Here is a 23,461-nt window from a genome sequence, read left to right on the forward strand (position 1 = left end):
CAGCAATGCGGCATTATGAGCTTGGCCGTGGCGAATCCTATGCGACGGAATATCTCGATTGAGCTTTTCCTCGCGCAATGCTACCGTATTTGCCCAAAGCCCAAAGCCCAAGAGTGTGCCTACGTAGTAACTCGATACGCGGATCGGCAGCAAATTGAACTCGGGGAGTTCCACCCCTGGACAACAACCCGAAGAACCCTGCCCGGATTCCTCGTCTGGCCAGCAGGCCACAGGGGCTGGGGAAAGCCACACGCTTGGGTGCTTGCAACGCCCTCAGCGCGATTGGCGTCTCCAAGGAATTGCACGCCACTTGAATGCACTGAAATGATCAGATGTTACTGTAACCGTGGAAGGCTGTGCCCTCGCGTCAACACGGCCGAAAGTCAGGCCTTTTTCCAAATGTCTCGAGTTGCGCGCATCCAAGCCACTCGCGAAATTGGGATAAGACAGAGACGTCGCTCTATCCTTCCGTTGGTATTCCACGACACATCACCTTCGAACATGCCACCACCATAATCCTGTGGCAATATCTCAACAACTCAATCGACTGTCGATACCTTCGTCACGATGAAGCTGCTACTAAGGCAGATCGGCGTTCTGGTGGAGAAGGACCTCTACCTCCTCTTCAACCCAAAGAGCCGCATCAGTACACTATGGCGCGCTATCTGGATCCCAATCATCTTCGCGATGTATATGTCATTCATCCTCAAGGTGTACTGGCCGAATGAGGAATATGGCATAGGTGCACCAACCCAAGTACGCTCCCTGACCGACGCGATGCAACATGCGACAGGAGGCCGCGATACCTTCGTCATGGTCAACCCCGTCAACCAAGGTGGAGATATCGACCGTGTCATCCAATTGATTGCTCAACCTCTTAAGTCCTCTGGTAAAACGATCAAGATCACCAGCGATGTCCTCGATATGATTCAGACATGCCAAAGCAGTCTTCAAGGCACCACAAAATGCTTTGGCGCAGTGGTCTTCAACTCCTCACCCAAGGAGGGACCCTGGGGCGTTTGGAACTACACCATTCGCTCTGATGCTTCCTTCGGGGTCAATGTCAACATGAAAAAGACGACCAACGATGTAGAAATCTACCAGATTCCCCTGCAGCGCACCATTGATGCAGCGATTGCCACCGTCAACAGCACAGGAGACGCTGTCGCACTTGCATCAGTCGATGAGTATCGTATGTGCCCCACCCACCTCGGATCCTACACGGCTAACATCCAATAGCTTTCACGTCCCAGACCCAGCAAGAATGGAAGGACGGGATCACAGTCTCCATCCAAAAAGCTATCTACGGCTACATCTCCATCGTCTGGTACATCGGCTTCGTCGGCGTCATGTACCAACTCGTCGGACTGATGGCCAAGGAACGAGAGTTCGGGATGTCAGATCTGGTCGAGTCCATGATGCCCAATGTTCGTCGCTGGGAACCTCAACTTGCTCGACTGATCGCTCATCATATCGCTTTCACTTTCACTTATGCCCCCAGTTGGATTCTCATGGCCGTATTCTTCAAGATTGGACTCTTTCCTCATGGCTCCATCGGAATTCTAATCATCTTCTTCATCCTGGCAGGTCTGGCCCTCACATCCTGCAGCATATTCGGTGCTGCATTCTTCAGAAAGGCTCAACTCAGTGGTATTTCGACAGTGGTCTTGATCTTGATCCTCGGAATCATCGCTCAGATCGAAGCGAAGAAGATGAGTGCAGCAGCGATCGCAATCACAGGACTGCTCTTCACTCCGATGACGTTCGTCTTTTGCCTCTCATCCATCGCAAGATTCGAATCACATAAGGTCCCGATAAACCTCCTCCGCGTTGCTCCCGACAGCCCCTGGAAGCTTGCTCCAGGCGTCTTTTGGATCTTCTTTATCATTCAGATACTCGCATATCCTATGTTTGCCGTATACACTGAACGATGGTTGTATGGCACTGCTTCCAAACGGTCCCGGCGAGAGGTTTCTTGGGATGATGGTGAGAAGACGACTCCTGTCCAACTGACGAACTTCCGCAAGGTTTACCAAAAGAACTGGTTCTTACGCACCGTGGAATCTATCATGGGACGCAAGTCCACACCAGTCGTCGCAATTGATGACCTTTCTATCAATGCTCTTCAGGGTCAGATCATGGTACTGGTTGGAGCAAATGGGTGCGGAAAGACAACGGTACTAAACGCCATTGCCGGGTTGAGTAGCATCACTGGTGGCTCGATTTCCCTCGATGGCTCTGGAGGGATTGGATTATGCCCTCAAAAGAACGTCCTATGGAATGGTCTCACTGTCGAGCAACATGCGAAGATATTTTACACATTGAAGACGGTGAACCCAGGAGATATGAAGGCGGATATTAGCAGACTAATCGACCTCTGTAGTCTTGTGGACAAGAGGAAATCATACGCAAGAACACTCTCAGGTGGACAGAAGCGAAAGCTACAGCTGATCATGATGCTGATTGGAGGAAGCCGTGTCTGCTGTGTCGATGAAGTTTCTGGAGGCCTCGACCCACTCTCTCGTCGTCGTGTTTGGGATATCCTTCTCGCTGAAAGAGGAAGAAGAACGTTCATCCTTACGACTCATTTCTTGGATGAAGCAGAATACCTAGCTGATCACATGACCATCATCTCCAAAGGTCGCTTGAAGGCTGAAGGGTCAACCTCCGAACTAAAAGCCCGACTCGGGAATGGATATCGATTCTCGGTCCCTCCTGGAACTGAGAACCTTGGTGAAAACGACGTCACGGGGCTGTCCGCGGGGCTGTCAGGGAAATTGCATGCTGAAGAGACATTTGCCACTACCGATACACAAGTTGCTATGGAAAAGATCAAGAGCTACAGAGCCGCTGGGGTCAAGAATTACCAGATTGCCGGACCGACAATTGAGGAAGTTTTCATGAAGCTGGCAGTCGAAGAAGACGCCAACACCGAACTCGGAGAACAAGTCGCACACGAGCACTTCCTATCGCCATCACCTCCTTCCGGAGCAGAGGGTCATGAAAAGGGGTCTGTCCTCGTCGATGTCAAGAGTGCCGATTCAAATCTCCTCACCGGTCGTCGCATTGGCTCCATTCCCCAAGCTTGGATTTTGATTAAGAAACGAATCCTAATTCTGCGTTGGAATTGGGCCGGTTACCTCGCGTGCTTCTTGATTCCCGTAATTGCAGCAGGCATGGTCACTCTCCTCTTGAAGCACTTCGAGAATCCTGGCTGTGCTTTCTTGGATCAGATTTCGCTTTCCGACACCTTCAACTTGTCAGATACTCTCAAACCTGAGTTGGTGATTGGACCTCCAGATGCACTCACATCGCAAAGGCTGGAGCTGTTCTCGAGATCTCTCCCGAATAGTACGGAGGGAGTGAACGTCAGCACGCTCTTTGGGTCCGTTCACCTCGTTGATACCCTCAAAGACTTCAACGATTTCGCCAATAGCAACTATTCGACTATCGTGCCAGGCGGTATGTACCTCGGAGGTGCTGGCGAGATCCCAACCTTTAACTATCGGTCCAATATTGGCACTCTTGGAATCTATTCCGCGATATATCTGCAGAATGCGATGGATATCGTGCTTACAAACCAGTCGATTATCACTTCATATGGTAAGCTGTCCCTGCAAATTTGAAGACAATGAATGCTAATGGCGCCAGCTGTTTTTGATATTCCATGGCCATCGAAGACTGAGGATTCTCTGCAGTTTGTCTTCTACTTTGGTCTTGTGATGGCATGCTACCCAGCGTTCTTCGCTCTGTATCCTACGATTGAGCGCCTGAGAGGAGTCCGGGCCCTACAATATTCGAATGGTGTTCGAAGTCTTCCCTTATGGTTAGTGAAATCACTTCAATTGTCTCTCGTTTACATTTTAACTTCCTCGCAGGCTCGCATACCTGATATTCGACGGAACGATTGTTCTTTTTATCAGCGCACTCATAACCATTATCTTTGCCGCAACCGTACCCAACGCATGGTGGAACCTCGGCCACCTCTTCGTCTGTCTCTTCCTTTACGGGATTGCATCAATCCACTTATCTTACACCATATCCCTCTTTGCAAAATCACAACTCGCAGCGTTTGCATTCTCTGCCGGGGGCCAAGCGTATGTATCCTCTTTCTGATATCTATTGCATCGCTGACAAGATATCTAGCCTGATGTTGGTGCTCTACATGACCGCATACATGACCATCAGCGCACGATCCCCTCCGGACCAAGTGGTGAACCAAATCCTCCTCGTCCACTTCACACTCGGCCTCATCACGCCAATCGGCCAACTAACCCGTGCAATGATTATCGGCCTTAATCTCTTCTCTGTGCTCTGCGTCGATGCACCTCCAGTCAAGTCAACTCATCCAGCAAACATCAAGTTCTACGGCGGGCCCATCGCCTACCTGATCGGGCAATCCCTATTCCTCTTCGCCCTCTTCATCTGGTACGACCACAAATTCGCCATCAAAGGGCTCCACCGCCGCCGACATACCCACCCCGCTCCCGATCTGGAAGACACAAACACCATCGAACCGGAAGTCTCCTCCGAAAGTGCTCGTGCGGCGACCTCAGACGATGGGTTGCGCGTCCTGCATGTGAGCAAACAGTTCAAGTCCCTCGCAACCGGAACCGTCACCGCGCTCGACAATTGTACCTTTGGCGTCAAGCGCGGCGAGGTCTTCGCGCTTGTAGGACCCAACGGCGCCGGCAAGTCGACCACGATCTCCATGCTGAGAGGCGAGGTCAAGCCTGATAGAGGAGAGATGTACATCCTTGACAACCCTCTTCGCTCCGCTCTCGAACTCGCGCGCTCCCATCTCGGCGTCTGCCCGCAACATGACGCACTAGATCAAATGACAGTTTTATCACACTTGCGGTTTTATGCCGGGATAAGAGGCGTCACGAATATCGAGCAGAATGTTCAGAGCTTAATTAAAGCAGTGGGATTAGCGCCGTTTGCGAATAGAATGGCGAACAAGCTTTCCGGTGGCAATAAACGGAAACTCTCTCTCGCCATCGCGCTGATTGGGAATCCGGAGTGTCTTTTGTTGGACGAGCCGAGTAGTGGGATGGACCCGCTGGCGAAGAGGAACATGTGGAGGACTTTGTCGCGCTTCGTTCCCCACAGATCCATCTTACTCACCACCCACTCGATGGAGGAAGCAGACGCCCTCGCCGACCGCGTTGGTGTTCTCGCCAAGCACGTCCTCGACATTGGTACCACCAGTCATCTGAGGACGAAATATGGATACGGATACCACATTCACCTGGTTTTGAAATCCGCGCCGAACTCGACACCGGAAGAGATGAACGCGGTCAAGGCATGGGTCGAGGAACGCTTTCCTGGAGCAGAAGTGGAGCGAGACGCCTGGCTCGGACAACTCCGCTTTAACATCCCCTCAACCTCTCCGCTTCCCGCCCCAGCCTCCGACTCTGACCTCACTCCCACCGAAACTCCCACCAAGCTCGAGAAGGCAGAGGAGCCGCCGTCTGTGGGGAGTTTGTTTGTGTTGCTGGAAGAGAACAGAGAGAAATTGGGGTTGGAATACCATTCAGTGAGCGTGAGTACGTTTGATGAGGTTTTCTTGAAGGTTGTTAGGCGGCACGGGGTAGGCGAGGAGGATCATGCGGAAGCGAATCGGTGGAAGAAGTTGATGCTTGCGTTGAAGGTGCTATTCCCTTGGATGTTTTTGTTTTAGATCTTCGTGGGGAGAGTAAAAAGGAAGAAAAAGGCAATGGGGGAGGAGAGTTGGGGGTTAATGAGGAGGGAATGGTGTCATGTCGTTTTTGCCTGTTTTTATTTTTTATTTTTATTTTGCTGTAGCAGTTTGACGATTGCTTGTTTGTGTAGATACCAGATTGCAAATTAATTAATAGACCTCTCAGCACGTGGAGATTTGTTCCTTGATTTTGGTGGTTTCGAGGGTATATATACTCCTCCCGATCCCCAGGTTGGTCCTCTATTGTTGCAAATGCTCATAGCGTCAACCTGCGCCATGAGGGATCTGCGGGAATTAACCAAGTCCAGGATATGCTCCTTTCGCAACTGGCAAGGTCGTAGCTCAGTTGCTTCAATACGCATCTAGAACTTTGTATTCTGTAACACCACAGGCTAGGGTTCTTAGGCATCAGATTTGTCGTCATCGACCTTCTCGTTGTCATGGTTCTTTCTCTCGTCGCATGTCATCCCGTCTATGGCCAAATTTTAATTTAGTCAAGTGGGGCATGAGGCCGTCCTCGAATTCCCAGGAAAGTTCAAATAGGACTGCAGCATTGGCCTGTCGGTTGCTGGCCAGTCGTTGACCGGGATACCTACTTGCTCATTGGACCGCCCTTGCGCTTGGAAGGGGTGACGCACTCGCCCTTGTTCTTGTCTATATGGGTCTGCGACCGGGTTGCAAGCACTAGCCGCGTGTCACGCGCCTCCAGACTGAGTCGTCCAGCTTGTCCTGGTGTTCAATCTAGTTGTAGCATCACCTCGAAACTTTTTGACGCAGAATCCAATCTTCTTCACCTGATTCTGCCAACGTTCAATTTCCTTCACGTCTAAGCACCCTACTATCACCGCAACTATGATCCCCGAGCTTCCACAATTAAAAATTCCATGTCTCGTGATTGAATTATTTGAAGTTCAGGGATGAGGCTAATCCAAATGGGGAAATCTCGGCAAACCCCTCAGCCCCTGACATCGACGACACATCTCATTCAAACCAAATGTCGTCGTCGTTCTATCCTCATCCACCCACCCCATCAAGATGCGCCTTCCACTCCTCCTCACCGCTCTAGCGACCTCTGTTCTCGCCACAGAAGTTGGGATCGAAGTCACAAATCCTGTGACCTGCGCGCGCAAGACCCAAGCCGGCGATTCCATCACGGTCAACTACCGCGGGACCTTGCCCAATGGAGAGGAATTCGATAGCAGCTACAATCGCGAGCCGTTTCAGTTTAGCCTTGGGAAAGGGGAGGTCATTCAAGGGTACGCCTTTCTCTTCTTAATCCGTCTTCCCTGGGCGCAAACGCCCCCCTGGCGAGAATTTTGTGTCACGTGTGCTTCCAAATCGATGCTGACATTTTATAGATGGGATCAAGGCCTGCTAGACATGTGCATCGGCGAGAAACGCAAACTCACTATCCCAGGGAGTCTAGCATACGGCACCAGTAGAGGCATAGGATCATGCAAGACTGACTGCACTCTGCGTACCTGCCCTTTAGGCCTCTAATCAGTCCTTTCTAACAGCTCTCAGTCTTTGACACGGAACTCATGGGTATTAAAGGGGTAACGAAGGAAGAATCCGTAAATGAAGAACCAGGGAAAGCGCCAGATCCAGGGAAGGATGAAGAGAGGGTCTCGCCGCGCCAGAGTGGACTTGATCACGTGATCCTTGGATTTGCAGGGTTGCTGTTCGTAGTTTCGGGAACACTGATCTTTATTCGGGCCAGGAAGGCGAAGCGGGCAGGCAAAGGGATCTTTGGAGGTGACAGGTATGCGGTCGTTGGGCAGCGGACGGCTTAGAGTTTGCTGCTGCGAAATGGGGAATTTGGGGTGATGGAAGAGATCGAAGGAAATTGTATTTGTACTGTAATCTTTTCGCGAGTTTAGCGGATTTCTATAACATTTGTCTCTTAAACTGTTTTTGATCCTCGTTCGTTTCTCCTTTGCTCCCTCTCTTTTGCTCTAAAGTCAGTATAATTCGTGGCAAGGTGCCCACTTATCCTCTCCGGAAGCTTTTCTGAACTCAGTATCCATTGTCGAATGTCCAATCAATATCACAAATAGCATCTCCCCTTTACACATCACGATACGATTCGCACGGACCAATGCCAAGGAGAATTCACAGCAGATACCGCTACGCCAAGGAACATCGCAAGCCCAGAGATCTCGATTCGGGAATATCTGCAGCAGCCATGTCCTACAGCCCGTTCAGCTTCTGTCCGCCAAGAAACATTTCTTCTTTCAATTAATACTATGGTAAAGTTCTAGCATCCCTTCAAAATAATTAACCTTTGACTACGAAAACAAGAGACAACCATCGCCTACCCTCCGAAATGCGCCTCTAACCTCTTCCCCTCTTAGTACCTTCCCTCTTCATCACAGCCGCGCCATCGAAAGTACTCCCTTGGCACACCACGCACAAGCTAGAGAACTCACACACGCACACTCGTATTTGCCCGACACCAACCTGCGTAGATCCTCTATCGCTTTGCGGCAATCCGGTGATATGCCCTAATTAAGACCGTGTCACCTGCTTTCCTTCGGGACATAAATGCAAAATTCCGACCATATGTTCATGGTTTATGATCTGCGACAATCTCGTGACTCAATGTGGGGGAGATATGATGTTTGTGGGGTGTGTTGATAAGAGTGTCTCGCAGTGTGCTCTCAAGGTGGGTTGAGAATTATTTGGGAGTTGTTTAATATGGGTTGGGATGAGGAGTCGTTGGTGGCTTGAATTTGTCATCATTGATGTTAAGTAGGGTGGGAGAACGCGAGTAGAAGCCGAGCATTCTTGTCAGTTTCAGGAAATTATTGTTGTGGGGTGCAGAGAGCTCAAGTGTCTGGGAAAGGCCGTAGATGGTGTTGCTAATCCATATAGGTAATAATTTTATGTGCATACAGAGGGCGTTCGGTTGAGCGACATGGAGGGGAGCACCGAGCAGCTGTTGTTTCCTCTGTTTATATAAACAGAGAGGAAGATATTCTATGGAATCATGAGTAGATTCGGGGCTCTCCACCTTTCCCGCAGACAATGACCACATCCCAACACATCCCAACCAGAAGCAACGGAAACAACCAAAGGCGGAATCCCAACTCCCAGCCCAACCCCTGAAGCGATATTATTACCAGCACCATACCCTCCACGACCGGTACCCCCACCTGAACCCAAACCCGTTTCTTAAGCCGAAGGTATGGTTGAAGTTGAATTAATGGTAATGACAGGCCCTTGGGAGTTTGAGGCGTAAGCGTGTTGTTTTGAAAGACCCAAGAGAAACGAGAGTCCAAGCAAGAAGAAGCTAGTGTGGTACTCACGAGTCGCAACCGAATTTACGCCTGGTGAGCTTGCCACAGTTGCGAGGATCAGAACAGTGGAGGCAAGATTTACAGGCGATCCAGGCAGAGTTGTTGTAGCCGCAGTGTTTTGAGCCAGATGGGGATATCCCGCCTGCGAACGATATCCATCACAGACTGCGAAGGCTGCGGTATCGCCTACTTGGTTCGAGGAGCAGCGGCTATTGGCGCAAGAGCTGACGAGACTAGTAATTGGTGCCACTACCGTAGATCTTCCATGCACCGGCAGTAACAGCATTAAGAATGCAAAGCAAAAGTTCACGTGCAGTGGTTCTCAGACGGCTGTCCATTCTAAGTAAGCTACAGTACCCAGTATTGGTAAAGACAAGCTTTAGAGCCCCTAGTCAAGCACTCTCTCTGGTTATATTACGGCGAGTTATATTGCACTAAAGCCAGTATACCACTATGAAAATATCCTGAATGCATTATTACCTTATTTCTCTTTCCAATTTCACTTCTACTCATTTATTTCCTTTATTCTAGTTCTATTAATCAGAAGTTAGTATCGAATTAACTTCCTATATTATTACTGAAATCCTTTTCTCTTCTTCTTATATAGGCTAATTCCGAGTTTGGTATCTTGTAATAAGACTGAAAATAAGCTTAAATAAGAGACAAGTTTATTATAATTAATTATTATTAGATAACTTTTTCTCTTATAATTAATATAAGTAAAAGAATTAATGGCTTCTACTTATTTCTATATTTTTCTTTTTATAATTAAAAAGAAAAATTGTTTTTAATAAATATATAGCTAATAAAATATAAAATATATCTTTATTTCCTTATTAAAACGCTTATAAGTATAAGAAGTAATAAAATTATAATTATATAAAAGAAATATAAATTAGTATACTTATTTATTTACTTATTTGCCTTGCAAAATAAAAGTTAAAAGGCAGCCTTTATAAAAAATTCTTTAATTTTCGGTTTTTAAGAAAGTTTCTAATATTTTATTAATATATATTTATAGAGATTTAAATACTTGATTTCTTTTAAAGTTTTAAAGCTTTTGCTTTTATTATTCTAAAGTCTTTTACTTATATTTCTAAGGTTTTATTATCTTAATAGCGCTTTTATTTCTAATAATTTTAAATTAGCTTATTTAAATTTTTTTATAAAATTCAAGAAATTAAGCTTTAAATACTATTATAAATATAATATTTAAAGCTTGAAAATTAAAGTAAAAAATCTTTTATAAAGACGATTTAAAGCCAAAAAAAAGAAAGCTAAAATATAAATATAAATTTTATAATATATTAGTTTATAAAAGGCTTAATACTTTAAATATGTTTATATATATTTATATAATCTAGAAGTAATTAGAAATAATAAAATATAAATAATGAAATATAAATAATGAAATATAAATAATGAAATATAAATAATGAAATATAAATAATGAAATATAAATAATGAAATATAAATAATGAAATATAAATAATGAAATATAAATAATGAAATATAAATAATGAAATATAAATAATGGAAATATAAATAATGAAATATAAATAATGAAATATAAATAATGAAATATAAATAATGAAATATAAATAATGAAATATAAATAATGAAATATAAATAATGAAATATAAATAATGAAATATAAATAATAAAATATAAATAATAAAATATAAATAATAAAATATAAGTAATACTAACTAAATAATTATATTAGTTAACTAGATTAAAAGCTAAATTATAATATTACTTTTCTTAAAAATAAAATAAACTTGTTTCTAGCTTTATAAAAGCCGTTTTTTATTTTTATTTTTCTATTATTTCTCTAATAATTTTTATATAATTTAACTAATATTATAAGTTTTATAAAAGCTTTAATAAGTTTAGTATATTAATATTATTATTATAAAAGTATTATAAAATTAAAAGGCTATTATTTAATATTAAAGCTAAATATTATTCTGGATTTTTACTTTAATTAATTAATTAAATTTTATATTTTAGCTTATTTTTTACTAATTTAATTATAATAATTTATTTAATATTTTTTAATATTACTAATATAATATAAATATAAAACAAGTAATAATATATAAAAATAATAGGTTTTTATAATATAAAATTATAATATATAAATAAAGTATAAAATTAGAAAATAAAATTAGTTAATTTTTAAAAACTAAAAAGAAAAGCAAGTAATATATATAAAACTAGATATATAAATATTTAGAAGTTATTTAATTATATTATATAATTAATAAAAGCAAAATTCTTATTATATTAGAAATAATTTCTAATTTATTTAATTTAATAAAGAATTCTAGATTTTTTTTATAATTTCTTTATATATAAAAAAGTAATTATATTTTTCTAGAATTTCTAATAAGCTTTTTATTTAGTTTTTTTAGCTTATAGTTTAAATAATTAAATTTATAATATTTAATAATAACTTATATTTTATTTCTGTTTTTTAAATTAATTAAATAAAAATATTATTATATAATATATATAAATTAATAAAAATAAAAATATTATAATATTAATATATAATTTCTAAATCTATTAAATCTAATAAGAACTAGCTATTAGTTAAGTTATTTATAAAATATAAGGTTATATTATTATATCTCGTATTTTATATTTTATTATTTATATTTTATTACTTCCGAGTTTTATAATTAAGTATATAACTCCCGAAATAATAATTATACTAATATTAGAACTTTTTTAAAAACGTAAAAAATAGTATTTTTTTCTAATTATATACTAATTTCTTAATTTTATTTAATATATTTATTTCTTGATCTATTTATATTTAATTTATTTCTTTATATTTAATTATATAATATTTATATTAATAAGATATTTAAGGGTATTTAATAGTTTTAATTTTATTATAAAGTTAATAAAATCGATTTTCTTTTAATTTATTTAACTTTTATAATTTCTTATTATTTATATATATAATAAAGATATATTATATTAATTATTAAATACTTTTCTTAAATAGTATTTAATTTAATAAGAGATTTATATAAATAACTAATAAAAGTTCTATTTCTAGTACTTTATTAATTATAGATTTAATTAAAGTACTTATATTAAAGCTATAAACTATATTATATAATTTTAAAGCTAGAATACTTCTAGTTACTTTCTTATATTTAGTTTTATTTATTAAAACTAGAATATATTTAATTTAAGAAAAAAGATCTCTATTATTTGTAAATAAAGTATTTATAAAAATAATTAAATATAAGGACTTTTTTACTAGTTTTATAATTCTTAGTTCTTTTATAATATTCTTAATTTACTATTAAATATATTTATTAAATGCTTTTATATTAGTTTTTGAAAGTTTAATAATTTAAATAATAATAAATAAATTATATAAAGCTTCTAGTTAATAGACTAATATAATATATATTTCTTTAATATATTAGATAATATATTAATTCTTAATAAAGAAATCTTAATATGTAATACTTCTATTATTTATAATAATAATATTTTTAACTAAAATAATTTAAAGATTTTTATACTAGTATTTCTATATAAAAGTAATTCTAGTAATTTCAGGTGTGGTGTTTGCTCTTCCGGGTTTAGTGCCCGCCGTATTAGGTAAGGTGTATGCACGGGCCAGCTGCCGCTTTTAATGTTTATAAAGTCGCGCTTCCCGTACTACTTGACTATCTTCCTCTTTAATCTTTTTCTCAACCCCTCCCTTAGTCGGCCGCTTAGTGTCTCAGCATGCGCTCTCTACCCTTCTTGCCTAGATCTACCCAGACTCCTCCGTTGGCCTCGCCACAGGTAAAAACCTTGACTATACAGCCGGTTTGCCAGGACCCTTGATCTTTTACCTCTAGATTCAATACTCTCAAGTGTCTGCGATAGCGATTATTCCTCTTTAGTTAGTTGGATTGGTTGAGATACGAGCTCAGCTTAGCTCCCTCTCCTCGCCGTCACACTATTACTAATCCTCACGGTGATGCTTTTTTATGATTGTAATAGTAGAGGCTTGGGCCTTTTCCTTTCACGCGTTTCGAGCTAATTAAAGAAATGCCTCTCGATAATGCCACTGGCTACTGCCTGGCTTCGCCGCGTATGAATTGGGTATTGGGGTCAGATCTCGGTGAGCTCCCTTATAATGTGGAGACGATAATGCGCGCTGTGTCTTGATTTGGGCTAACCTGCTATGAGAAGGGCCGATGCCTGCCTACATGGCTATGACAGATTATGTATTACATTATCGAAGCTTCTATTGAGCATCCTGCAGACTGAATACGAAACGCCGCTAGAGAAGACTGGGTCACAAGTAGGTCGGAGACGTGGGCGACTATAGGGAAGCAGAGTCGTCTGATTTTAGAAGTGGCTATATTTGCGGTGTCCTAGTAAGGGTTGAAGGATGAAGTGGGACGCTGGAGCGTTTATGTCAAGGTTATTGATATGGCACGCTGCAGGAGGCAGATTTACATGGCACGGCAGAGTGAATACGAGAATATTGTGCCACGCGGCCCTCGTAAATAGGGAAGTTCGTGTGAGCTGAGCTCTGGTAGAGATGGTTACAAGCGGTAGCGGACGGGCGGAGGATTGGCCGATCGTAGTACCATCTCTTAATTATTGGCTAAGGGTGAGGAAAGCTAGGGGGCGAGATGAGAGAGGAGGAAGGAGAAGGCCAGGGGAGGGTGGAACTGCTTCATGTGCTCCCGCATCTATTTCTGGTGCGCTGGAGGCTTGCATTAATGGGATGGCAGATATGAGCGGTAAATGGGAGACGGGCGAGATTGGAGGGCGAGGTTAGTCGTATGGCGTTTGCTTGTAAGCGGGGTTATATAACCTCTCTGTATTTCCTGCTCTAAAGACTTTAGCTTAAGAAACCGGCATTTTTGTCGCGTTCCTAAGACTTTCTCCTCTGTAAGATATCTAATTCTTTCTTAATGGCTATTAACTTGGATTATGCCTAATTCTGGGACCCATTTTTAAACTTGTTTCTTGACAAGTAGTATACTACTTCACATAGCATGAGCAAGTCTGCCTATATAACCAGTTCTCGAAATCAGCTAGTACTATATAATAAAGCAGCTCTAAGATTCAAACGCAATAACTAGTCCACGTCTGTAATTATACCGGCTTAGTACTAAGGAGACAATTCTATAGCCAGAGCTTAAGGTAAGATTAGAGCGAATGCTAAGAAACAGGCTTATCTAATCTATTGTATATATTACAGGCCGTAATAATAATAGTACTAACTGCGATAATGAAATAGATAACGACTTACTGTTAATCGAAGGGTTCTGGGATTAGATTTTGCGTAAGGGGATCTCAATAGACCGGAATTCTGAAGATATTCTTTAGGAGCTCGAAGACTCTATTCTCGAGACAAGTAGAAGTTGTCTTGACCTAATACATTCAAAATTAGATAATGGTAGAGGTAATAGCCTGGGTACTCGAGGTATGCGCAATAGCTCTCTATTACTATAGCAAGCTGACCATATGTAGAGAAGCTAGTAATTCTTGAAGATAATAAGTCGGATACTTCCGATCTCGAAGCCACTGCTTTTGGGCCGAGCAAGCTAACTAATCTGTCCGGCCATGAATTGTGGTATAATATTAAAGACTAGCACTTTATTAACGAGGACCTCTGTCTATTTCCTTTTTTTGAGTAAGACGGCTTAGCTTTAATGCCTATGCCCATGCCTACCTAAGACTAGCCTTACTCTTACTACTACTTTTCCGGGTTATTATAGGATTAGATTAGCTAATATGGTAATAATAGAACTATATTAAGCGTATTTGAGGAGCTAATGCCTCATATTTTATTTGCTTTATTAAGCAAGAATAGTAAAGGAGAGAGTAAGAAGGAAAACGTTTCTGAGCTTAAAAAGGACTTGCTCCTGGCTTTTGAGGAGCAGGATAAGTTATTGTCGGCGTTAGTTCCTGCTCCTAGCTCTCCATAGCTTTGGTATTACTCTATTAAGCTATCTAATGCTCAAATTAACGGGGCTAGTACTATTAGGGAGGAGCTCAGATATGGCTCTTTATTTTAAAGTTAGGACCGAGAGGAGGAGCCATAAGAGTAGTAGTAGCGATAGGAGGTAGTAGCAGAGGCAATGAGAGAGGGCAATAATAATAAGGAGCCGAGGTAATGAGGAGAGAAGCGGTAGTACTAGGGCGCAAATGAAAAGACTAGTAGTAATATATATTACCTTGAAGATAGCTATTATAGCTATAAAGCGAATGAGAAGGACGCCGAGGATGACGAGGATAATAAAGACCCGCGGCCGGCCAAGCGGCGGAAGTTGCCCCTAATATCTACTTACCAGGGTCTAATACCTTCCTATAAGTATAGCCTAGTGGCCCGCCTCGGTTGGCTTTATAGCCTTATACTGTCCTTAACCATGTAACCTGAGATTGACGAGTTACTATTCTAAGCTAATTATGCGCACCTACTAACTTCGGCGAATAACGACCACCATAATACCTCACGAACCTCTTGTAGTCCCTCCGTAGCGGAGTTGATACTATTTGCGAAGTATTAGGAATGGCTCTTTTAAGGTTTTCTGAAATATATTATGATTGGTAATTAGATAATATATAACTTTGAATTTATGTTACCCCGTACCTGTGGGTACCCCTACTTTTTACTCTATTCGGAAGTTTTAGGCTCTGTCTCTAGGAAGTCACTAGCTAAGGCTGTAGTCTCTCACCGGATTATATTAAAACGGAAGCCGGGCAAGGAACTAATAAAGGAGCAAGAGAGTCTATTGGCTAAGATGGTTCACGATAACCAGACCTGGGCAGATATAGGGCGGTGTTTCCCAGGTCACCTATTATAGTTACTAAAAGAGAACTTTAAGAAGCAAGGAGGCTAGCCTCGAAAGCGGGGCCGAAAAGCTGGTGTGAGGGCTAGCAGGTGGGTATATGAAAACGAAGCAAACTTTGTATAATATGATCCAAATATTTCTTAGATAATCTCCAAATTCAGCTAAGAAGCATTTTGATATACGCCTCTGATTTGCTGTAATAGTAAGCTACCTGCAAACCTGCGGTTTTAGATGCCCCGTATCCACTGGCCCTCTAAGGACAAAAGCAAGGCCGATTTCTGTACAAGAAGCTGCTCCGGATATGGAATGAAGGCCGTTCGTGAAGGACATCTTTGCTGCCCTCCCTAGCCCGAGTAAAGGGACCATCCGGGTGCGCTGCAGCCGATTTCTTTATTGGCGTCAGGGCTGCTGTATCGGAGAAGGTCGAACCGTCAAGTAGTGGCGGTGATAACGATTCAAGTAATGGCCAGACTTTAGTAGCGATAATGAAGATTCTTGCAAGACAGAGCAGGGTCATTCGAGCACTATTAGTCAGACCTGGACGAGCAGCGCTTGCTGGTATACATGCTTGTCCTACAGGTCGCAGCTGAGGAAGATATGGTAGACGCAAGCCTCTCGGCAAAATGCGTGGTCCGCGTGGCTACCCCAGCCCTACTTCTAAGGCAGCAACAGCCTTTGCCTTAGCTCCGTATTAGCTCGGTTTGACTATACTCGACAGTTCAACTTTTCTAACCTCTATTATGGCCGACTCCTATTGTATTTGCGGCGTGGTCTTAGCCACTTAAGACAGCGACTTCCCTCCATAATATAAAGATATTCGCGCAAGTAAGTTACTCTGCAAGCAAGAGACGTGAGGATATTAATAGTCTCTATATAATATATCTGTTTGAATATTAATACGTTCTTAGTAATTAAGGCTCTATTAATAATAATATAATTCCTTTTAACTTACGTATACCTTTATATAGGTTTATAAGGTTTTGCTATTATTATACTCGTAATCCAGATATTACCAGAGACTTTTATTATCTATTTCACATTACTTGCTAGACGCTACTTTAAGGTAATTCCAATAGCAAGACTCCTAATAATAATATTAAAACCTTATTTAATGTTTTCAAAAGTCTTTATTATAATAAGATTTCGTATTCCCTAAGATAGGGACATAACTATTACTTCGAGGATATTTCAGATAAGGAGGATTAATAAGCTTATTAGGAGGATATTATAGCTTCTTACGAGGTAGCTAAGTTAGCGGACCTATTATAATTTTACTTTAAAGAGGAAAAGGTTCAAGAACGACTTTAGAAGCATAGTTCTATACCTTGCTTACTATTACTATTAATTACTAAAGAAAACCGTCCTAGCTAACTATTATTACTACCGCCAGAGATTTTTAAGTTAATTCTATATTATCTTTATTTTCGGAATATATAGTCCATAATAAAAACCTGCCAAGTTTTCTATAGTAGATTTGGTAGAGGCGCTCTTAATCTATAATCTTCTTTTTAGGAATTTATATTCTCGGGTTATAGCGAAACTACTTTTGCAGAATTACTCCCGTTAGAAGGATATTCTCGGAAAGATTAGTTTTTCATAATTAAGTTAGAGGTAAAGAATAGCCCAAATAAGATAAGCTTGCAAAATTAAAAGAGGATTTAGAAACTTTATACTAATTTAATCGCTATAGTCCGCACTATTAAGGAGCCTAGCCACGCCTAATATAGTAGTATTATATTACTTTATAATTAAGTACCGGGTCCTATTACGAGTTACTTGGCTTTGGATTCTAGTACTAATAGTTATTAAGAACTAATAGAAATATATATACCTTTTAGTATATCTTAATATTCTCGAGTTTATATTATAATACTATATTATATTATTATATTAAATTAGAGATTAATTTCAGGCCTTACTCTCCTATTTAATAATAGCCGATCTATTAATACAGGTTATATAGGCAGATCTATAAATCGACCCGACTTTATACTTTCTTCCAGATCTTTATAGTTAGTTTTTAGTTAACTTGGTTTCGAGGTAATTAAACTAGATATATATCCGTAATAATCTCTCTATAATTATAAATTCACTTATAAATCCATAGTAGCGAGATAGCTATTAGGATATCTTAAAGAAATCTGGCTTAGCCTTAATATAAGCCTTTATATCTTTATTTTAAATAAAATATGCCTAATATTATTTTTCTAGGCCATATATATTATAAGAATTAGTTTGAATATGCTTAAATATCCAAAGTTTAAAACTATTTTATAGATATATCCCTACCCCGAAATTCCTCTTTCTATTTACGAAGGTAATATTACTACTTTATACGAATTATAGAGATAGTTATTCGCTCCGGTTTCAATACTATATATTATATATATAAATAATTAACTTATGGGAATTAAAGTATATAGTACTCTAGAACTATCTACTAGTATTAATGGAATTAGATTCCTTTATAATATAGGTATAGAATACATACTAGGCTCTATAAATAATACCTTATTAGCCTTTTTCCTTAATAGGATAGAAAGACTAGTTAAGGTTATAGCCTATAGGCATGGTTCCGTAATTCTTTATCTAGAAGTTAGTCCTTTATTTTAGCTATTATTTCTATACGAGTATATATAGGCTTTAATTATATTAGTTTACTATAACTTTATATAGGACGAGCGGATACCTGCCTTAGTTATAGGTAGGTTCCTCTTTATTATTAGAGTATATTAATTATATGGCATTAAATAATAGTTATATTACTAGACTCTCTAGTTATTTTATAGTCTATTAGCCTTAATTTATCCTTAATTACGGGACCCCGTAGCTAATCTTAATCGCAAAATAGCCGGCTAAACTACCTTAGTATTATTATAATAAATATAATATATATTTCTTAGTTATTCTAGTTAGTTTCTTATAATCCCGCGGCTGCCTTATATTCTAAAAGCTATTTCTAAGAGATATTCCTTAGTAATATTAAAAATTATAGTAAGTATTAATCCTAGTTATAACTAAAAAGAAAATATTAGTTTATTTAGGTCTCTATTAATCCGGTTATATTAAAGTACTAGTACGCTAGCCAAGTTACTAGTTTCCTATTTCGCTTAGGCTATAATAGACCTAACCTACTTAGTTAATAGATAGAAGCTAATAATACTTGTATTCTCGAGGAAGACGAATAGATTTTAATATTAGAGTTTATAATATATAAACTAGGGTTAGTAGTATGGCCTGAATTATTATAAGTTAAAGGAATTACTCTTATAATAAACCTAAAGAGAATTAACTAGGATCTAAGCAGACCACGAGAGCTTATAGGCAAGAGTTATAATTAGTAAAGGATAATAGAGATTATATGGGACTTTAATACTATCTTTAATTAACTTTATTATATTTGGTTATAAATATACTACTTTTTTCTAAATAAAAAAGAAAGTTCTATAATATACTATATAATTCACGCCATTAATTACTCTCTTACTTAAACTCTTACTATAGACTCTATATATAAAGCAAGCTTTTTATCCTAGTAATTCTTTATACTTACTTTCGGAAAATATCTTTATAGCAGATATATTTCTAATAATATATCTAATAAGGATATTTACTACTCGCCCTCGTCTTAACCTATTTATCCCGTATTATTACTCTCTCCTTTCCGTTCTTGTCCTTAAAAATAAACTCGTCTGGGCGGGTGAAATAATATTCCCTAGTAACTTTAACCATAATATATTATATATTAGCCTATTAATAGCTTGGTATTAGAGCTAGGTTGCTTAGTACTAGGCTACTTAGTGCTAGTACTATATTAATTATTACTAGTGCTAGGTTACTTGGTGCTAATTCTGGGTTACTTGGTACTAGAGCTTAGTAGTAGCTTGAGGTTAGTGCTTCGTAACTGGATCCTGGAGCTTAGTGGCTTGGTTCGGGAGCGTAATAGTTTAAACTACCATATGCATGACTACTCAGGCCCGCAAGTAAAGGAGTTGGGTTAGAAGCAGTATCTGGACTAGGCTACTGAGGGACATATGATTTATAGTAGTCAAAATAGTCTTGAACCTTTAGTATATTAGTTAGGAGATAGAGAAAACGGGCTTGTGTTATTACCAAATTTCCGCATGGGAGTTCTTTGCTATAAAATACTACATAATATCTAATACTAACGGCTCCAAAAAGAGTTGTGCCGTCTGGGTTATTCGACTCAGACATGTGGTTATTAAGTAAATCGCGGGCAATAGTATTAAAGGCATCTATAGTAACCTTCTCTCGAGGGCGCTTGAGCTCAATCGTTAAGATATTAATAGTTGCCCATCCAGTATTAAATTGGAGCATTTTCATTACCTTATTATCCGGTTCGGTAGTGCCTTGTTTGTATTTAGTAAGATTTATCTAATAGTCCTTAGCAGGGAAAATAGTCCAGATCAGATTCTCCCAAAGGGCTTGAACTTCCTACTTCTTCGAGCCGCGCTTGATCTGTTCGCACAAAAGAGAAAGAGCAGGGTTCAATAAATAATTGTCCTCTATAGTTGACGTCATAAAGCTAGAAAGAGGAGTATTGAATAGAAGTTCGTGTTAATGAACTTGATGGTGGGGTAAATCTTGCCTTTATAGAGGTTGATGTAGGATGTAATACCAAGTTCACTGGCTTCCGGTCAATATCTTCCCGCTGCATTTGATAACGAATCGTGATACGAGCCGTTCCGAGCGCGAGAATATTTGGTTTTGTCTGCAGCCTGCATTAAAATAGGAAGTGACCTCTAACTACATAGCATTATGCGCTCTCCGAAGAAATGCCAAGCTTCCAGTTTTGGAATCTTCTACCGGGAATTGCTCTGGGGTTTGCTCCGGGGTTTGCTCCTGCCCCGAGGATTTCCCGGGGAGTCGCCTACGCCTCTAATTACTAAAATCAATTTTCACTATATAATAGCGTGAGATCAGAGAAACAAGCTTATATTCTCTGAGCGCTTTGAAAATCTCAAATTTTTGGTGTTCTTAGCTAGGGCCTGACGTTAAGTCACTATCTAAAAGGACAGCTGGCCCAACTCGTGATGCAGCACGCAGCTCTAAAGGGAGGGAGCATGATATTGGCCGGCTAATCAATGCCCGTAATGGAATTAATGCAATTAGTCAATTCTCCCACCATAGGCTTGGTATTATGCAGCCAGCCTCGCTCCAGATCAAACTACTGCTCACGGCGGAAGCCAGCGGATAAGGCCTCAATAAGGCCCGTGCCTTTCAAGTCCGCGTTCGCATCAGGTGTTCGTGCTTCTGACTTCAATCAATATGGAAATAATTACACCTTAATGGAATTGCCCTTACTATTTGCAAGGATTTGCCTCGAGAGATAGATTTCAGAGATACCTTAAACCAGACAGGGTTTGTGGGCAATCGTACCTATTCCTTCTATTACAACTAACTCTAGACAGCAACTTATTAGCCAGCTTCTCGACCAGCTTCAATAGGTACTCCGTCCAAGCTATTAATAATTGCAAGAAAACACCGAGAGTTTAATCGCTTCTAATAGAGAAAATAATGTCGATTCTACCTTTACATGCCCTGATTCTAGCTACTAATCGAAGCCGGCGTATACTAGAAAGAATAAACTGCTCCGCCACTTCAAATCGCGTATGTTCCTTTTAGGCAAGCCCTTAAACAAGGCGACTGACAGAATATATTAGATGTGGCTTGTAATATAATATGTAGTTGTAATTTGACTTTTAATCGTATTAATGAGTTTGACAAATATCTTAAAGAGTGCCCTATATGGAGATCCAAAGATACCCGGACATTGGGCGTGAAGCAGTAGCTGTATTTAGATACTACAGAGAAACTAGATATATAACTGAAGAAATAACTAGACAGGTTTATTAGGCCTTTTGGAAATATTGGATAGAATTCTGACCATGAAATAGAAGCAATGAAACACTTAGCATATTTAAGGATCTAAAGCGCAAAAGTATTGGGGAAATAGAAGGTATTCATTTATCCTCGCGTTTTTTATTATCTCATTAATAATAGCAAAAGCCAGTCTCTCAAGCAGAGGTGAAAAGCGACCCTGCCTAGCTCAAGAACAGTCAATGCAAGAAGGCAGTATTTCACCCCAAAGCCAATTTAACTCTATTTCACAATATAAGTTGAGGTCCTCCTATAGCCGACTAAACGTACTCTCTGATATATATATAGACTAATATACTGCCGGAAACAGAAATAATCCTAAAGTAATAATCTCCCACTTGGACTCTAATGAATTAACTAATAATATACTATTAACGGGAAGTACTAATAGCCTTAATCCCATAACTCCCGAGAGTAATAACATTAACCGTATATAACTACCTTGGACAGATATTACGGGAAATTAATCTCAATACCGAGATATGGCTAAGTGAAACGAGTTTAATACCTGTAACCTAATATTATAGGGCGGCTTTATACTAATGCCTAATACTAAGCACTATGACTCTAGGGTATTTAACTCGGAAAGTAGGGATTCTTGGAGCCTTTACTCGAATAATTAGAATTTTTTTAATACTAATTATATGTTTTCTAATAATTCGGCTTATAATAGCTAAAGCCCCTTAATCTAGAAGAATTAGAAATATTCTCGAGTAAGATCCTAAAATCTGTATTAGGTATATTCGGATATAATAGGAACAAATTTCAGACAAGACTATAATAAACTCTATTTAACCCGCTATAGATGCCACTAATACTATATATATCAAAATTCATTTATACTTCCATAGTAATTAAGTTCCCTATTACCTTCTCAGATCTCCTGGTAAAGTAAAAAGATTCCTAGCCTACTAATACCTTTAATAGCGGGATCTTCCCGCTCTATGCCTGTATTAAAGACTACTATAGAGCCTGTATCTAAGGAACTTGCATTAAAGAATACAGAGCCTGCGTTAGGGGAGCTTATAGACGGCGGGTCTAGATTACTCATGCCAAGTTCGTTCGACTTATAAGAGCCCTTGTAAATGAGAGGAAGTTCAGGCCCTTTCTTTATTATAATCGCTACTATATGTTTCCCTGTACCATTTTTAATCTTGCGTATACCAGAGGGTATTAGAAATTCGTAGAAATAGATAAATCGGCAGTTCAAGCATGTTTTGGCTTGCAAGGTCGCGATATTTGGTTTGAATCTCTATACTCTATCAGAATAATATATATATCTTTGGCCTCTAGAACTTACGATTTCGAAATCATTAATAATAGCATCGCAGTCACTATTTCACTCGAGCGCAGTTTGCCGGATTCCCCGTAACAGAATGCCTGGCTTTGCTAGTGCGAGGATTTCGATTAACGTTGAGTCAATCTCTCCTACCATAGTAATACCAGAATCGGAGAGTTCTTTGTTAATAGTCAGCCAACTACTGGACATGATGCGTAAATGCTATAAGGGGCTATAGCCATTGGCAGGTTAATGGTGGGCAGGCTGCGTTTGAAGGGAGTGCTTCTCTCCACCGAAAAACTGTCATCGCGATAACGCCGGGCGTTTCGCTTATTAAAGGTCACATGACCATAATGCCCCGTACTGCCCCGCACTGCTTTTTGGGATGACATTGTGCACGAGATTTTCAGTATCAGGAGCCTTTTTTATTCAAGAAATCTGTCAA

The 23,461-nt window shown here is 39.6% G+C and overlaps 3 protein-coding genes across 3 annotated transcripts; 2 read left to right on the top strand and 1 right to left on the bottom strand.

The window, feature by feature from the left end:
• Positions 1-294: 294 nt before the first annotated feature.
• On the top strand, positions 295-5,881 carry K444DRAFT_568499 (uncharacterized protein). Its single transcript, XM_024877202.1, has 5 exons — positions 295-1,192; positions 1,240-3,603; positions 3,652-3,826; positions 3,879-4,097; positions 4,147-5,881. Exons 1-5 carry the CDS (start codon positions 568-570, stop codon positions 5,681-5,683), a joined length of 4,920 nt encoding a protein of 1,639 aa, XP_024732385.1. The 5' UTR covers positions 295-567; the 3' UTR covers positions 5,684-5,881.
• An 824-nt stretch (positions 5,882-6,705) lies between these two features.
• Positions 6,706-7,706, top strand: K444DRAFT_617193 (uncharacterized protein). Its single transcript, XM_024881070.1, has 3 exons — positions 6,706-6,960; positions 7,063-7,181; positions 7,229-7,706. The coding sequence occupies exons 1-3, from the start codon at positions 6,740-6,742 to the stop codon at positions 7,495-7,497; spliced, it is 609 nt and encodes a 202-aa protein (XP_024732386.1). The 5' UTR covers positions 6,706-6,739; the 3' UTR covers positions 7,498-7,706.
• Positions 7,707-22,611: 14,905 nt separating this feature from the next.
• On the bottom strand, positions 22,612-23,076 carry K444DRAFT_537585 (uncharacterized protein; the record flags this gene model as incomplete). Its single annotated transcript, XM_024875477.1, has 2 exons — positions 22,612-22,989; positions 23,038-23,076. Coding segments are annotated over 2 exons (417 nt in total), but the record flags the coding sequence as incomplete, so codon positions are not given.
• Between the last annotated feature and the right edge of the window lie 385 nt (positions 23,077-23,461).

The sequence above is a fragment of the Hyaloscypha bicolor genome (genome assembly GCF_002865645.1).
Source record: "Hyaloscypha bicolor E unplaced genomic scaffold K444scaffold_125, whole genome shotgun sequence".
Classification (NCBI taxonomy): domain Eukaryota; kingdom Fungi; phylum Ascomycota; class Leotiomycetes; order Helotiales; family Hyaloscyphaceae; genus Hyaloscypha; species Hyaloscypha bicolor.

What these genes read in the sequence shown, in the direction of transcription:
- K444DRAFT_568499 (XM_024877202.1), top strand. Translation starts at nt 568, where the DNA reads ATGAAGCTGCTACTAAGGCAGATCGGCGTTCTGGTGGAGAAGGACCTC. An exon ending in GTCGATTATCACTTCATATG is followed by an intron (nt 3,604 to 3,651) that starts GTAAGCTGTCCC and finishes TAATGGCGCCAG; the next exon opens with CTGTTTTTGATATTCCATGG. An exon ending in TTCTCTGCCGGGGGCCAAGC is followed by an intron (nt 4,098 to 4,146) that starts GTATGTATCCTC and finishes CAAGATATCTAG; the next exon opens with CCTGATGTTGGTGCTCTACA.
- K444DRAFT_617193 (XM_024881070.1), top strand. Translation starts at nt 6,740, where the DNA reads ATGCGCCTTCCACTCCTCCTCACCGCTCTAGCGACCTCTGTTCTCGCC. An exon ending in AAAGGGGAGGTCATTCAAGG is followed by an intron (nt 6,961 to 7,062) that starts GTACGCCTTTCT and finishes GACATTTTATAG; the next exon opens with ATGGGATCAAGGCCTGCTAG. An exon ending in CAAGACTGACTGCACTCTGC is followed by an intron (nt 7,182 to 7,228) that starts GTACCTGCCCTT and finishes AACAGCTCTCAG; the next exon opens with TCTTTGACACGGAACTCATG.